This window comes from Pezoporus wallicus, unplaced genomic scaffold, assembly GCF_028554395.1.
Source record: "Pezoporus wallicus isolate ANWC-B61680 ecotype Strahan unplaced genomic scaffold, APGP_CSIRO_Pwel_v1 contig_3858, whole genome shotgun sequence".
Classification (NCBI taxonomy): Eukaryota; Metazoa; Chordata; class Aves; order Psittaciformes; family Psittacidae; genus Pezoporus; species Pezoporus wallicus.
In genome coordinates, this window is record NW_026638754.1 from 3,744,564 (window position 1) to 3,762,848 (window position 18,285).

The following is an 18,285-nucleotide window of genomic DNA, read 5'->3' on the forward strand; positions in this document are numbered from 1 at the left end:
ATGCGTGGCTCTCATGTGTATTCCAAAGCCTAGTATGCCACTGTATAAAATAGCATGTGCACCAAGTCCTTAAACAAAACCCATCTGAATTCACTCTGCAGCCAACATAACAGAAATAAATTAATAAATTTTCAGGCTTTTTTTTTTAATTAATATATTTAGTCCATTTATTTATTATTAGCTTTGGTAACAAAGCTGTTGAAATCTTGTTGTCAGTCCACCCATAGCTTACGTACCTTTTCAATCCTTTGGGCCAATTTAAGCTCAATTTAGACAAAGAAAGGAAATCCCAACGTTCCAATTATTTATTTTAATTTTTTTTTAGAAAAATAAAAAAATCAAAATCAGTGCTCTTATTGAGCTGGACTTGTGGAACTTAGTTCATTTACATTTGGCTATCACCACCTTACTATTCATCATAATATTTTGCTGAAAAAAGAAAAGTATCACATTCCTTTTCTCATGTTCAGGGGATGTGCAGGCCAATCCAGGGAAATTGGTTGGGAAGAGAGATTTAAGCATCTTAAGGCCTATGGAAATACACCATGTCCAAGCAGTGTAACTAGTCTCCTTATGCATTGCATAGAGACTGTTAGTGAGGTAAATCTTGCAGAGAAAGTTTTAGGACTTTTTTTAAGTTGAACATCCGATACAACTTGGGGAAGAAAGCCCACACCAAATATCCTGTACAACCCTTTTTAAAATTCGAATTAGGAGAGTGCAGCTTGTAAAAATAAGATTCTACATGAATCAGCACAGTGATTAAGGAGCCAAATATATTGCCCTGCAAAAAAATCATATGGAAAGGAATGTGTCTTAAGTGTACCTTTCTCTGGGAGTTACCCATCCAGTCTTGGGTACAAGGGAGACTGTCCTCCACTTTGAACTGCCTCATGCTCTCTCAGGGAGCCAAATGCCCACTTCAGTTGGTCTTTCGCACACAGCAGTTAACAGTGAGCCTGATCGTGCTTCCTCTATCCAGTTTCACCCTCCATTCAGTTTCACACATCTAGCCTGTGGATGGGGCAGCTCCTAGTCTCTTTACAAGACAGTATTTGACTGTATGTACTAAGCAAATGCAAACAGCTTCTTTGGGAGAGGTCAAGAGAACACTGCCCAGAATAGCCTATAGCCCCCCCTATTGAAGGGAAGACACTGGGAGCTTGAACTGAAATCTTTCCTGCAAATCATTTAAAAGAAGGACTTTAAACTGTTTTATATCACAGGGAAATGTTCTACCAGGGAAATACCTTTGTGTATTGCATACTCCCAGTAGGATGTTCTGAGAACACTTATCAGATCAAGCACTGTTGGCAAAGGGATTTCTGAACAACTGTGAAAGTTACAAGGGCTGACTAACATAGCTCTACTGACCTATGGGTGATTTTGCCTACACTCACTAGACAAAACTTAGGCCCTTAGGAGAATGGTAGCAAGGGTTTTGAGATGGTATAGTATGGGTGTGAGTAGTGTTTGATGGAGCTCCCAAGTCATCTGCAAGCCAATACAGAAACTAAGAAGTCGAGATGTGAACTGGACCCAATCATCCTAAATCTCTCTTCGGAATCTTAATCCCAGTATGCCCCAAACCATAAGTATAGTTAATAGGTGTTCTGGCAAGGTCTACAGGATTTTGTGTTAAAAATGAGAAAGAAATACTTTTGCCACAGTACTCAAACACTGAGTTCAAGTCTACAAGCCTTACTTATTAGAATCATAGGATCATAGAATGGTTTGGGTTGGAAAGGACCTTAAGATCATCTAGTTCCAACTCCCCTGCCATGGGCAGGGCACCTCACACTAAACCATGTCACCCAAGGCTCTGTCCAGCCTGGCCTTGAACACCGCCAAGGGTGGAGCATTCACAACTTCCCTGGGAAACCCATTCCAGTGCCTCACTACCCTTACAGTAAAGAACTTGTTCCTTATATCCAATCTAAACTTCCCCTTTTACGTTTGAACCTGTTACCCCTCGTCCTGTCACTACAGTCTCTAATGAAGAGTCCATCCCCAGCATCCTTAAGGCCTCCTTCAGATACTGGAAGGCTGCTATGAGGTCTCCACACAGCCTTCTCTTCTCCAAGCTGAACAGCCCCAACTTTCTCAGCCTGTCTTCATACAGGAGGTGCTCCAGGCCCCTGATCATCCTCGTGGCCCTCCTCTGGACTTGTTCCAACAGTTCCATGTCCTTTTTATGTTGAGGACACCAGAACTGCACACAATACTCCAAGGGAGGTCTCAGAAGAGCAGAGTAGAGGGGCAGGATCACCTCTTTCGACCTGCTCGTCATGCTCCTGTGCTGCAAGCGCACACTGAAGCTGGCTCATGTCCATTTTCTCATTGACCAACACCCACAAGTCCTTCTCCGCAGGGCTGCTCTGAATCTCTTCTCTGTCCAACCTGTAGCTGTGCCTGGGATTGCTCCGACCCAGGTGTAGGACCTTGCACTTGGCATGGTTAAACTTCATGAGGTTATCATCAGCCCACCTCACAAGCGTGTCAAGGTCCCTCTGGATGGCATTCCTTCCCTCCAGCTTATCAACCGAAACACACAGCTTGGTGTTGTCAGCAAACTTGCTGAGAGCACACTCAATCCCACTGTCCATGTCACTGACAAAGATGTTGAACAAGACCAGTCCCAACACCGATCCCTGAGGGACACCACTCGTTACTGGTCTCCAGCTGGACATTGAGCCATTGACCACAGCTCTTTGCATGCGGCCATCCCGCCAGTTCTTTATTTACTGAGTGGTCCATCCATCAAATTGATGTCTCTCCAAGAAGCTTTTATTGTGAAAAGCAGCTTTAACAGTACCTTCAGCAGATGTATACCTGACTGGACTGCGTCCTTGGCTAACAGGTATTTTCAATGCATTGCATTCATAGTCAGAGTATTTCAATTTCAGAATTAATGAATGAACCGTAATGCTTTCCAATTCATTCTTTTGCTCTTACTTTTTAATACTTTTTGACTTTAGTGATAGTAGGAGGCTGAGAAGTTCTGCTATGTTCATCATGACTGTAATATAAAGGTTTTAATCAAAAATAAAAGAAACAAGGCTAGAGCTCAGTCATCTCTTGCACATAGGTAGAGCATAGATCTGTCTGACGTGTGAACTGTGAATGCCATATACCCTGAGCATGGGGCGGTAGAAGAGAGTACTCCTTAAAAATAGCCACAAGGCTGTGGGATTTCCCAGCTAATGTAGTACATTTATATACCCTATTACCAGGGAAAAGTCAGGGCCACATCAGCATCTTATGGAGATGGAACCGTAAATACCTAATAATTCCTTTGGTATATTTACTTCTTGCACTGTCAAAGTACTTGGTTTTCTCATGCTATTCCTTGTTTTCAGATAGTGAACTTGACAGAATTCAGGTCAATTCACATTCAGAGCTTGCACTGGGAAAAGATGGGGGGAAGGAGAAGGACTAAGTGGAAATCCAAAACTGATGCAGCTCTTAAAGTGTCCAGGTCAACATTATCACCTTACTTTTTTAAACCAAAAACCCACCAGTACCTAAAATAGCAAAATGCTTTTCTTTATCTGCTGTTCCTTTTTGCTGTTTTATCTTCGAGGGAGGAAGAAACACTAAATTCTTTTAATTCCTTTTTTTCTTGCATTGTGTTTTTATTTTATAAAGCACACAAGCTTGAAATCATCATTGTTCTTGCTTGGGAAAAAAATCATTAATTGTAAAGCATGTTTGCTAAGAAAGTGGTTGAAAAACCCATGTAGATGTTAGCTTCAAATATGGGGGGAGGGGGGGGTGGGGAGAAGAAGAAAGAAGCAAAAAAATAAACAAAACTAAAATTATCTCTAGGTACAGTTTGAAATATTGTCCAAAACTTATCTTTACAATATTTTATTTCTAATGAAGCTGGATTTCACATTCAACTACTTTGCTTCAAGTAATTCTGCCACATCTCTGAGCTGTTCAGAATCGTAATTCACAAGTCTCTGCTACAGTGAGTCAGGCTTTTTAGTCCTCATGAATATTTTTGTCTATGGTTCACAAATGCAGAATTTTGAACTATTGACTATTTAGGAACAGGAAGGCAAGTACAGAGTGAGTCCAAGGGACATTGTATTATTAAACATGGTGTGAAACACGATTGAATCCGAATCCTTCATAGATTGAAAAGAGCCTTTTATATTCTCCGCACACATAAATAGTGGTATGAAACTTGTAATAGTTTATAAGTAGTGCTTATTTCTCAAAACAGTTTCTTAGCTCTCTGTGAGGTTAGCATTCTCAGTGCAGGGGAAACCACTTTGCATCTCCTCTAGTATCAAGATGAAATTTATTTGTCTGTATAATCTGTATGTGCTTTGAGGTATTGTCTTTGTAGAGAGGCACCTCCTGGGATTTTCAAAAGCTCCTTAGCAGGCAATAAAGATATTGTGTAGATATGATGTTCCTCCATCAGTGGTTAAAATGTGACAAATTTTCTAGATAGAAGTTTGTGACTGAGAGAGAAAAATCCTGCAATTCACTGTATGCTTGTATTCTTAAAACAAAAGAATTATAGCAACAACATGAATAGTACTAGCAAGAACTTGAAAGCAACTTAGACTGATGGCTGTACTTTGTACACATTTCAAACTGTTCTCTGATGTCTTCCCCATGCCTTGACAATATGGCCAGTATCTTAGCTTTTCATATCATTCCCAGTCTCCTACTGATGTCTGTGCACTGTGTCTTCCAACACTGTGAGTGCTGAGACTCCTTTTCTAAAGTGTTTTTATGGCCCCTACCAGATCTGTGTGGAACTGAGCATTTCATAGTCTTTTAATGTGTTTTTTTTGTGACAGTGCTTTGGGGTCATTGGGGAAATATTATCCCATTTTGCAGATGGAACACATTAAGTTCCTTACAAAACACCGTGGTGGCAATTTCTTTCCTTTAAAACATAGATGCAACACACGGACACATTACTCCACCATTTCAACCCATTAATCCTATATTCTCTGTTTAATGGATTTGTGTGTCTTTTGATGTAAGGCAATGTCTTTGTCTATGTCTTAGTGCTCAATGAATAATAATAGTCATTGTTTCCTAGCCAAATGCAGGAGTGAACTAAAATTTCTTGGGAGACTGCCTTGCTCCTTGTTAGAGCTTTCTAAACCTATTTTGTAAACCCACAAGTTTCAGCTCAGTCTAGTTAATTTGGGTGCTGAACTGAACCAGCCTGAACCCCTGAATCTTTGGAGGTTCATCTATCACTGCAGCTGGACAGAGGGAGATGGTTGAATAGAATTCAATATGCCAACTGTTCCTTCATTTATTACTGCCATATTAATAAAGTTGATAGGGTGGAACTAATCCATCTGCTCATAATTTATTCCCTAGCAATAAGATACAATTTCACTATTTCATGAGCTCACTCTTTGACTAATTTTATTAGAATTCTTTCCATAGCATAATTTTTAATCACTTTTCATCCAGTTTTGGTAATATTTAAAATACTAGAAAAAGATGGACTTAAAGAGACATGAAAGGATTTAATGAGAAACTTGGGTCAGCTTAAATAGAACCAGATCAAATAAAGTTAAGCCTACAAAGGCCAACAGGAAAGCTTTCAAAATTACCTCTGTCACAGGAAAATTTGTTCTGTCATGTCTAAAATGTGAACAGTCAAAAGAAGTAAGGCAGTCCTGGCAGCAGCATAAGATGAGGCAGGGTTGTAGTGCCTTAAGGAAGGTGACTGAGTGACCTGCTGGTCTGATGCGCAACACTGGTTGAAGGACAGCAGGGGCACAGCTCAATGGATGAGGTCTCCTGCCTTCTTTGTTGAGAACTAGTGAGTGAGGTTTACCTCATCTACTAGTTCCCAGACACCTGGGGCTCTGGATGTTAAAACTATGCAGGATTTTGGCTATATGTTGGTTGTGTGTAATGCTAAAATGAATTTCTGTGAGTTTAGTTATGTTTCCCCTGCTGCTTAGTTTAAAAAATTCTGATATGTCGATCCTTTATTAGTCTGGTAGGGGTAGCCTTCAGTGATTTGGGCTGGGTGCTATTTCAGACATGAATAGCAAAGGAGAAATTACCTGGTTTTTGAACTGTTGAGCCACCATTCCCATTGATTGCTGGGGAATTTAATACAAAAAAAAAACCCAAAACAAACAGACTTTTACTGAGAAAGCTGAGTACAGATCTTTGATACAGGCCTCCTGGGTAGGAGTTTCCACAACATTCATTTCATTAACATAAATCTACATCCACTGAAGGTAATAGTTTTGGCATCAGCTTTGAGTAACAGACTTGAGTTCTGTAAAAATTCTGAAAACCCTACCTTCCTATTTTAAAGTGTCTTTTTGAGCTGACGGGTAGCAGCAGCCGTAGGTGATAAAAGTCTTTATTTTTGTTATGTCGCGCACTGTCATTGTTGCAGCACCAACCATTCAAACAAATGCAGACGGACAATTTGTCCCTATTCTATGTGACTTCTCCCAGGAAAGTCATGGACTTCTTATCTTCCCTCCTTTTAACTGCTTCCAGTTTGCTAGAAGCTTATGGGGTTGATCTGTTGGCAGTTACTGCAATTTCAGAGGGTGGAGGTGGTAAAAAGGTACAACAACAGTTAAAAATCCATTAATAGTTAAGTTAGATCTCTTAATCTAACGCATAACTGCGACTACAATGGTATTATCTGTATGACATTCAAGCCATGATAATAGCTGCATGAGTGTGGATCTTCTTTATAAACACATTGGTTATGTCTCTTACTCTATCACACATATCTATATGATCTTAAACCAGGCATTTTTCTGAAATATTTATATACACTTAATGAATCTATGTTTTTTATATGTATGCATATGCATAAGTACATAACTGACAGGAAATAAGTGCGGTTATGGAAAGCTGAGCTAAACAAACAAAATTCTCACTAAACTGGGTTCCTAAACTATAAATAAATTAAATAACATATGCATTAATACCTCCAAATTAATAATTTGAGAGAACTGTAAAGCAGCAGGCTCAGACATCTGTGGGATCTCTTAAAGCCTAAAATTTTATGAAGAATTAAGTTCACTATAGTGTGGTCCGAACAGAAACAATTTTTTTTCCACACAGCAGATGGAAATGTTCACTCTAACTGTCAGCTAATGCTGACTGAAAGCTCTCTAGATGTACAGAGCAAAGTTTTATTCCTCTTTTATTTGCTGGCGTCCAGAAAATCTTCCGCAAAGATAAAAGAAAGTTTACTAGTAAAATGCCAAACCAGTCTTAGAAATGTCAGTTCTAACTGTGCCCTGAAGTGCATAATGCAGGGGAATTTTTCTTTTGATTCTAGTCCAGACATCTCAAGGGGCTTTTTATGTCTGTCTTCTAAAAGTGAAGGTTCACAGGAAGAAGAGACAGAGAGCAAGAGCTATCATTTAAGTTTACATGTCTGGCTCTCATCTTTGCCATGAGTGATCCTTTGTAAACATACTTAAGATCACAAGATGTTTCATCTTTGGGCAAGGCAAAACCAATATCACTGCAGCACCTGAAGAAAACTCTAAAAAGATCTTCAGGCAGCTAGAAAAGCCCTTAATGTGCCGTGCATTGGTGGTGCTGCAGTAAATCTGTAGCTGCCATAGATTCATTTTGTGCATTATATTAAATATGTCAATAATGATGATAAAGTATTGGTCTCCTACAAAAGGAAAGATGAAGCAAATGAAGCTTGTTCAGTGATTCACAATCTCTCATGGCCATATAGTTTTAGATGTGAATTGCACATTAAACACATGCAGTGTCCTTTAAAATTCATGGTTTGCATACTGCAAAAACACAATGGAGTCAAAGGGAGTTGGTGATGTAGTTTGACCTGCATATTGATTTTGATTAGTAATAAACTAGACACATTAAACTGTTGTTAGTAATATCATTCAGGGAATCAATTAAAATCAATTTTTGTTTGTTTAAACACATACCCTGAGCAGAGGTATGAACAAGAAAATCCCTGTTTAGTTATTTTATGGCACTATGTTGAGAGTGGTGGCAGCACATTTGGGAATTTCAGGCTTTCTTGTGAAGTCCTGTGCAAATTGTTTTACTTTCTAATGTTAAGGTTAGTTGGAGTAATACTGTCAAATAGCTGTACAGTGTGTTCAGACCCAGAGGCTCCAAGACAGCATCACAGTTTAACACGAAAAGATACTGTGCTGTTCATTTTGTCATAATAGTCAAATATTCCCTAGTTATAGAGCATTAAGCAGAGAATGGGACAACTGTACCAAGGAACCCACACATATCTAACACGTATCTGACTTTTTATGCATAAAAGTGACCTTCACCCTTCAAAGTCAGTGGGAAGATTTTTATTTTTATTTTTTTCTCCCACCATGGAATTTAATGAGATCAGAATAATTGTGAGACAACTATTTCACTTTGGGCTTGATTGCATATTCAAGACTTATCCCTATTTACTGAATTTCAGGGTGGATTCGTATCTCCATCTGTGTAAGTGGTACATAGCCTACTAAACTAAGTTTCACCTTGATAATATTCCAACATTATTGTTAGTTACTCATTGGTCCAATTTAGTTTTAGCATCCTAGATGTAGCATAATTTCATGGAAACAGTGAATGATATCACATGGCGGTTGCCAAATTAATATATTTTTAGAAAATAATAATAGAAATCAGCACAATTTGGTGAAGAAAGTAAGTACCAAAGAAATACTTTTTTTTTTCTTTTTGGAGAAATGACATCTTCTTCTAGGTTTCAAGAATGCTTCTACTCGAAATGAAAACACTCCAGTCAAAGAGTGTTTCCGTTTGTGTAGTTAGTTTGTAAATAATTAGTAGTTCTAAGCATGTGCAGTTCTTTTAAAGGGAACTTTTGAATTATTGAACATTACTATGACTAATATTCCATTTGGCCAGAAAGGGCCGCAACTTCCATTTACAAAACATTTTACTAGCTCACATATTTTACCCTTGAAATTTTTTTTTCTTTCTCTTTTCCTTTATGCATCTCTATCTCCTGACACTCATGTGGAACATTTTACCACAGAAATGTATTCCATATGACTGCAAATATGTGTACAAAATTACTGAGGTCAAATAGGTAAAGCTTGTGCACTAACTATAGACAACATGACATTAGATGAATATTATATATGTTTGACTTAATAGATTTTCTTGTACCTTTAGCAAATGTAGTATCTTATACATTTACTGTAGATTGTGATAATTTATTACAAAACCATTGTCTGAATGGAAAAAAGATTCAAAATTTCATATTGAAAATATATCTGTAAAATCAAAGGATTAATGAAATATATATATTATAAATATAACTTCTTTTCTCTTTAAATGTACTTGAAGAGGATTTCAAAGTCATATGGCTGGGTGCAGTACTGTCATTTTCACATATTTCCTTTTAATTCAGGACTGTGGTTCTCGAATTCGTCCAGAGGAGTCCTGTGGCTTGCAGCCTCTGTCTCGTGAATACCTCTCAGCAATTTCACAGACAATGTTTAAGACATGTGAAGCTGGAGACACAAAAGGTTTGCAGTTAATCCTGTTTCTTCTGAAAATTAATTCTTGCACCTCATCAAAGTAAAACTAGAAGCAATGTTTCCTCTTTTCTGTGGACATGCACTAACCTACATACCGTAAATTTAGCTAATTACTTGTAACAGGTACAGATTTTAAAAATCAAGTTAATTAGTTTGTGACAATTTTTAGTTCACAATTAGGTAGATAACTAATCAGTTACCTACCACTGCTTGTGTTATTATCATGTAGCCTTTAAAATGCACTATGATGTCCAACAAAATCATTTAAAATAAAGATGCTTTATTCTAAATGGAAGGGATTATCTACTAAAAATAAAAATTAGCTTTACAAAAAGAATACAACATTGTGATCCATTTGAATTTTATATTTCCGCTTCTATACAGGAAACTCAAAAATAGTCAAAAGGTAAAATATGTGGTTTTGCACATATTGATACCTTAAAAACAAGATGGACAAAACAAACATTATATAGTACCCAATCCAATCAAGATATCTCATTGGTTTAGTGAGACCCCAGCTTACAATAGATTGTCATGTTTAGGTCACAGCTGCATGAACGTTTATGCAAGTGTACTTTAACAAATCTGAGTATTCCACAGGACTACTCAGGTATGCAGTTTTATAGCTTAAATTGTTGCTGGATTAGACAATAATAAATTGTATTTAATTCTTTGTTAGACAAATGAAAAACAGCCCCACACTCCTGAATGGTCTGCTAAACTCTATTTTTTATCTTGCCGTAGATAGGAACAGCTCCTCACAGCAATAAATTTGCACAATCTCACAGAATAAGCAATACAAAGTAAAAGGGATATGGGAACTGCCTGAATGCATCACTTCATGTGAAACAGATGCATATATTAATTTTGTGTTATATGAACAGAATGCACAAAGGAGAAATTGTTGTGTATTATAATCACAAAGCAAATTGTGAATAATAAGAAGCACAACCCATCTTATGCTACTATATCAGGACATAAAGTTTCTGACTAGAAGACCCAAACCAAATCCACAACGGAGTCCTTCTTGGGCAGATAAACTATTTCTCCTGATACATAACATGTTTCTTTTGAATAATGCGTCTAGCTAAGTAAAGCTGAATATAAAATATTCTTTTGCAGCCTTATTGTGAATAATATGGACAATTAAAATGGAAACAAACTTCAGGAGAAGTAGTCTCAAAGGGCAAGTATATTAAACAGGGAAGAATAATTTGTGCTTATAAAGCAAAGATTGCCAAGAGGTATCTAATGAGCCTAGAACTGGGGTTTGCAGTATCTGGCAACAAGTGGCTGTATAGTTTTAATGTACTTCACAACTTCCAACTGGAACTGGAAAGCATGGGGTTTTTGTGGAAAATCATTCCAAATTTGTAACAGCCAAGTGAGATCCCAATCCTGGCAGTGAGCATTTTCCTAACACATGTGGGAGCAATTGTAAATTCTCAGCTAAAGCAGCAACATCTCTTTTACTTAAATAAATGTTCAGAGAAGCCAAGCAATGTCATTTCCTCTCAGAAGAAAGCTCAAAACTTCTGCAGAAGTAAGGCAGTGTCATATACTGATCTTATGCCAGGGAACAGGTTAGTTGTATAGGGGTGCTGAGCTACTACCACTGCAAAATGTAGCTGTGCTGGCAAAAACTTGTATTTGTGCCCACAGAAGCTGAGGCACAGCAGCAGAGATAGAGATGAAACTCTGCTTCCTCTGACATTAATGGTAAGATTAATGGTAAGACAGCAGTCTGCTTTGCAGTTCAGTACAACCAGGATTTCAAGCCTCATTTCTAGTCCTTTGATGCAGCACATAGACAGTAGTTCAGGGAACTGGCTTCCTCCTGTCTTAGTCACCATGGCACTATTCTTTTCAGGAAGCTCAGTATCTTGTCAAATATGCACTTAATTTACACCATATCTCTATCTCTTTTTGACTATTCCACATGGGAAAGTTCTCTCCATCTTGTTCAGATGATGGAATGAAATTATGATTCTTGTAGCTATTAAAAACCTTTTTCCTTCAGAAAATTCCCTTTGATTCAATGGAACTTGAATCAGGTTATCACAGGAACATTAGCTCTCTGTTCAGTATTGCTGTATTATCAATAATATGTAAGTCAGCAAGCATCAACTGTGTGTTTGGCTCCTCAGAGAGAGATAATTGGTAGATACCACAAGAACCCCAAGCTGTACTAAACCCCTGCAGGTGAATCATGCTGCTGCACTCTGGAAATCTGTTTTGCAGGTAATTACAAAATATGGTAAGAGATCACAGATTCATTTTGCTGCTGTGACATGCGTGTTTTAGTTGTATCCCACTTTCCACACTTACTGCATATCCAGTTTAACATAATTCTGCGTGAGCTCTCTCTTTGTGTTCAACAGCTATCTGGGTTGGGGTCCAGCAGAGACATAAACTGATATTCAAGCGAGTGTCTCCTTTAGTTACAAGGAGTAAATTTCAATTTGAACATACGACTGTAGGCCTAAGGCCATTTACTCTGTAGCAACAAAATTGTGTCCTTTAAATGTGATTTCAGTTTTGTTTTTCATGAGGGCAGCTAAAAGCTAAAGAAAAAGAAATCTACAGCACATTCATGGAGAAAACATTTTTCAAAGTCTTAGTGTGCCAAATAGACATCAAATATAAAATTAAACTAGTCATAAATCATGAAACTATCTTTAGCATTAGTTTTGGTTGAGTATTTAAAATCTGAGTTGTCAGTTTAGAATATAATTTTTCCTTTTATATGAATAATTGTTTAGCACTATTGGAAAACTTTGATTTTGCTCTTGAAAGCATAAGATGTGTATTAGTGGCTATGTCAGTGGGAAAGGTTGAATAAAAACAAAAGAGGCTGAAAGGAGAAACAAAACTATCTTTATTGGTTAAAACTTTTAACTTTGGACTAATATATTTTAATACAAGGTAAACAGTCCAATAAATTATTTTAAGAGTATATTTCTTTTCATGCCTTTTTAAGAGAGCGTTTTTTGGAAGTACTGGCAATATTTAATCTCATATGTTGAGGAGAAGATTTATACATGAGATGATAAATTGCTCTGATGAGCCAAAAATCCAGTTTACTTTCACTCTTCCTGTGGAAAACTCACATTTACAGGTTTCCATAAAATTTTGCTTTTATCTGTGTTTAATTTGCGAATAAACTAACAGCAGCTCTCTCCTGCTCTCTTTCACTGAATAGTAAGTAAACTTTCCCTGGCCTGGTAGGGCCAATTACCAGAGCACCACAAAATTGATTGAAGTGGTTCTGAAAGCCACTTTGCATGCTGCTGCCTGATATAAATGGGGGAGAAGCAGGTTATAATTTCAATAGAAAATAAGCTTAATTTCCAAACTGATATTGTTTGCAATATTTCTTCTTCTTTTATATATGAGATTCATTTCATCTTTCAACACAATCTTATTTTTAAAGGTTAAGAATACATTGACTAAGTGTTGTGAAGTTACTATAGGAAATGTTCATAATGATTGGATAAAAAATGCATAAATTTACACACAATTAAAAAAAATTATATAAATATAAAACCTGCAACTATTCTGTTAGCAGTAAATGTCAGTGCTTCCTATAAACTTGAGTTTATCTCCATATATACTTGTTCTATATTTTTTTTTTTACATTTCCCACTAACCTTTAGTGTATGCCAAAAACTGGCACATTTTTTTCTTAGTGTACCTAGAGAGCTATTCAATATAAACCAAAGTATTTGAAAGTTGTTTTTCAAAAGGTACTTATCACTTTCAGTTGCCAAAGTTGAAACTTTTATTGTTCAAATGTTTCAGCTTCTCAATATTCATTTTATATAGTTGTACTTTTCTAGTCTATTACCTAAAACCAGATCAGCTCATAAATGTATGGGATGTTAAGAAAATTCAGTAAAATGAGGGATCTCAGATGTTGTAGACATTGCCAGAACTTTTATGTATTTGGCTTAAAAGAAAAATTACAATGTCAGGGAAAGAACTGCCCAGTTTTCATATAATTTTAAATATAAAACACTGCTGAAAACAACATTCAGCTCATTTATGAAGAACTTTACAGTAGTCTGAGTCCAGACCTTAAACCAACCAACTCTTCTGTCCGTGCTCTGATACTGAAAAGGCACAAAACAGTAAAAGATACTTGCATGACACCTATTACTGTTTGTCCTGAGGCCTTGCACTTTTCAGTCTCTTCATACGACTGCTATGGAGCTGGGAATGACCCTTTAGTCACGAGTTGCAAAGGAGGTGCAGAGGGAGCTAAGGGCAAGATCCACAAGTGGAGATAGAAATCTTACAGGATCAAAGCGTGCCTTATCCCAGTGGTGGCCAGGAGGCCACAACCTCTTCTCCCACAAAAAAATTGCTAGGTTACAGTGATGTTATTTTCCTGTCCTAATGAATTCTGAAGTTTGAAGTGGTCCTCATCTGGTAAGAACATTGGGGAACATTGTCCTTAAGGACAAACAACTAGGTGATTAGAACACAGGCAGTGCAAGTTTGACACTCCTCTGGGCAAGGAGCTCTGGGCAGCTCCATCTCCCTTACCTACCGTCATGGTCCTGAGAGTCCCTCCTTCCGCTTCTTCAATGTTGAACTGGGCTGTTTGCCTGGCAGCAGCCTTCAGGAAGCACGCACACCTGTGAGAACCAGGGGAGCTGGTTTATGTTCACTGCCACACAGGGTAGTGAAGTCAGTGTTTAGGTTCAGTCTGCCGTTATTTGCTCCATGTTGTCTGCATGTGTAGCTGAGAGTGGGGTGAGCACGTTCTGCATAGAACAAAAGCTACACAGCAGATAAGGCTGGTTATACTCCCATATAGAAGCATAGAATAGTTAGGGTTGGAAAGGACCTAAGATCATGTAGTTCCAACCCCCCTTCCATGAGCAGGGACACCTCACACTAAACCATCTCACCCAAGGCTCTGTTCAACCTGGTCTTGAACACCGCCAGGGATGGAGCATTCACAACTTCCCTGGGCAACCCATTCCAGTGCCTCACCACCCTTACAGTAAAGAATTTCTTCCTTATATCCAATCTAAACTTCCCCTGTTTAAGTTTGAACCCATTACCCCTTGTCCTATCACTACAGTCTCTACTGAAGAGTCCATCCCCAGCACCCTTTTAGGCCCCCTTCAGATATTAGAAGGCTGCTATGAGGTCTCCACGCAGCCTTCTCTTCTCCAGGCTGAGCAGCCCCAACTTTCTCAGCCTGTCTTCATACAGGAGGTGCTCCAGGCCCCTGATCATCCTCGTGGCCCTCCTCTGGACTTGTTCCAACAGTTCCATGTCCTTTTTATGTTGAGGACACCAGAACTGCACACAATACTCCAAGGGAGGTCTCAGAAGAGCAGAGTAGAGGGGCAGGATCACCTCCTTTGACCTGCTGGTCATGCTCCTTTTGATGCAGCCCAGGATATGGTTGGCTTTCTGGGCTGCAAGTGCACACTGAAGCCAGCTCATGTTCATTTTTTCATCAACCAACACCCCCAAGTCCTTTTCTGTAGGGCTGCTCTGAATCTCTTCTCTGCCCAACCTGTAGCTGTGCCTGGGATTTCTCCGACCCAGATGCAGGACCTTGCACTTGGCATGGTTAAACTTCATGAGGTTGGCATCAGGCCACCTCACAAGCGTGTCAAGGTCCCTCTGGATGGCATTCCTTCCCTCCAGCGTATCAACCAAACCACACAGCTTGGTGTCATCGGCAAACTTGCTGAGGGCACACTCAATCCTACTGTCCATGTCACCAGCAAAGATGTTAAACAAGATCAGTCCCAACACCGATCCCTGAGGGACACCACTCGTTACTGGTCTCCAGCCAGACATTGAGCCATTGACCACAACTCTTTGTGTGTATCCATCCAGCCAGTTCTTTATTTACTGAGTGGTCCATCCATCAAATTGATGCCTCTCCAATTTAGAGACAAGGATGTCGTGTGGGACAGTGTTGAACGCTTTGCACAAGTCCAGGTAGATGACATCAACTGCTCTACACCTGTCCATCAGTTCTGTAGCCCCATCATAGAAGGCCACGAAGCTGGTCAGGCAGGATTTCCCCTTAGTGAAGCCATGCTGGCTGTCACCAAGGACCTTGTTTTTCATGTGCCTTAGCATGCCTTCCAGGAGAATCTGCTCCAAGATTTTGCCAGGCAGAGTGGTGAGACTGACTGGTCTGTAATTCCCTAAGTCATCCATTTTCCCCCTCTTGAAAAAGGGGGGTTTTATTTCCCTTTTTCCAGTTGTTGTGAACTTCACCTGACTGCCATGATTTTTCAGATATGCTGGACAGTGGCTTAGCAACTTCATTTGCCAGCTCCTTCTGGACCCGTGGATGGATTTCATCAGGTCCCATGGACTTGTGCACAAATATCTGAAATATATATATGGAATATATATATATGGGTTATTTTCCCATAGCATTGTGGGATATATTTTGCCCTTAGATGTGCCAGTTCTTGATGTTTTTATTTAGATGGACTTCTTTATCTGCTGAGACAACTCACTCTACCACCTACCAAAACATACTCACATGGGGCTTGTGCTTGCCACAAACGCAGGCTGCCTCCCTGGAAGTTCCCTTGCTCCCAAATTAGCCGCTGTCTCCCCCAAGGCCACTGGGATCCGCAGGGTTGCTTCAATCTGCTTCCCACTCTGTCCCAGACTTGATAAGTGTTGATAGGCGCTTACAGCCTAGGTTTTTTGCTGTGGCTTCTTGTGTAGCAGCAATGTATCACACACAGCAAAGCTTACCCATTCGCCTGTGGAGCTGCTGTCTGGTAGCAGTGATGGTCACAAACTCTAAGGCCAGGACTACTCTGCAAGCGTTTGCTTTTAGAGCTGTTTGATGAGCTGCAGTGAGAAACCTGGCTGTGCTAGGGAGACCTAATAGCATTGACACAGGGACCTCAGGGCCTCTGCAGTCTTCCTTGTGTAATGCCTTTAATCAGAGTGAAAGCAGGTTTTGCTGACAGAGCTACATAGGCGCCTGGAGATATTGTTAGGAAGGTGCACTTGTATGTGCTAGAAAAATGTGTTCCTTGTGTTGATTTGAAAATAAAAGGCAACTCAAAAGTTTTCTGTCTTCCTTCAGAAGTTAAATCCCTCAGACTTCCAGTAGGATTTTGTAAATTAATAGCTTTAGAAAACTAACATAACAAAACCACTCAACCTTAGGCAAGAGATGCCTAAACCCCACTGACTTCTGGTAATTCCACTTTATGCTCTGTCCTGGGTTCAGCAGTAGCAGTCATTTCTCTCCTCCTTGGTAGCTGGTGCAGTGCTGTGTTTTGACTTTTGGCTCGGGAACAGAGCTGATAGCAATGTTTTGGTTTGGCCAAGGACTTTGTGAGCCTCATGCTCTGCCAGGGAGGAGGGGAAGCCAGGAGGAAGCAGAGACAGGACACCTGACCCAAACTGACCAAAGAGGTATTCCATACCACAGCACGTCATGCCCAGGAGGTAACTGGGAGTGAGCCGGAAGTGCTGGGAGACGGCAGGGTTGGAGGAGGTATCGGTCAGAGCTTGGTCGGGCTGGGGGAAGCAAGTTATCAGTCAGCTGGTGCTGAGGTGTTGTATTCTCTTCCCTTGTTATTTCCTTTATCATTATTATTATTGGTGGTTGCAGTAGTGATTTGTGTTATACCTTAGTTACTAAACTGTTCTTATCTCAACCCGTGGGAGTTGCATTCTTTTCGATTCTGCTCTCCGTCCCTCTGGGAGTAGGGGGAGGGCAAGAAGGAGGGGAGTGAGTGAACAAGTTGCCTGACTGGGTTTAAACCACGACATGCTCCTAATCTGAAAAGTGATTTTTGAAATTAGGAAAATCAGGCTCTAATAAATCACATAGTTTATTCACCTGACCTTACTTTCACCTTCTGAAATGTATATGTGTAGTCTGGGACAGTCCTCTGAATTCTCACAAATCAAAGAAATCAGTATTTTTGAGGGAAAGTCATTGTCTCTCTTGTTTCATTTTTCTCTCAAGGGGCTATCGAAGTCTAGCTTCAACCAACAACCCAACTTTTAGATGTTTAATTGTAGATGAGAATGAATCTTGTCTTTAGGGCCTTCTGAATATGGATATTTTCTTTTTGCCTTCAGTGTCCTCAACCCCTTTCCCTTTCTCGTACCCCTTCTGTGGAGAAAGGACAAGCTGCTACGAGAAAGGCAACATGAACTGAAGAAATGAACCCACGAGTAACTGTCAAATTTGAGCCTTCGCAGCTCTTTCAGGGAAAGGGAAACCTCCCACACTAGCTAAATGAACAGGGCATAACACAGAGGAAGGAAAGTCTCTTCAAAGGGTCGGGGGCATTTAATTTAGGGAAAACTCCCATGACAACATACTCAAAAATATCTTGCTTGCTGTATAATAAAGCCATTCACAAAAATGCAGAGGAGGTGTTGACATCCTGTTTCTGTTTTCCAGGGCAGTGGATTGTCCCTTGCCTCAGCTGCTCTGACAACAGAACCTGTGACTGGAGAGAAATAACGTGGCAGCCCCATGGTTGCCAATATGGTGTGCTAGCGAAGCCTGAGCTCCAGCGCTGCGTGGAGGGCAGAAGGGTATGTGACAGATTTTACATTTTAATTTGGTATTATTTAGTGTCCAGAAGCTTTAAAACCACTTTTATGATTGATGTGTAAGAAAATCCCTTTTTATTATAAATGGAAAAAGGTACTGATGGAAAATCCACAGGATCAAAAAACAACCATTATCTATAGTTAAGACTCTTATGCAGACACAGTTTTCTGC

General features: G+C 39.5%; 1 protein-coding gene across 3 annotated transcripts in view; it reads left to right on the top strand.

Annotated features, from left to right (window-relative positions):
• CPED1 (cadherin like and PC-esterase domain containing 1) overlaps positions 1-18,285 on the top strand; it is a 153,522-nt gene that overhangs the window by 114,345 nt on the left and 20,892 nt on the right. For all 3 annotated transcript variants that reach the window (XM_057412198.1, XM_057412195.1, XM_057412197.1), the window contains 2 exons: positions 9,401-9,518; positions 17,959-18,095. In XM_057412198.1, coding sequence (XP_057268181.1) covers positions 9,401-9,518; positions 17,959-18,095 — 255 coding nt within the window. The remainder of the gene's footprint in view (positions 1-9,400; positions 9,519-17,958; positions 18,096-18,285) is intronic.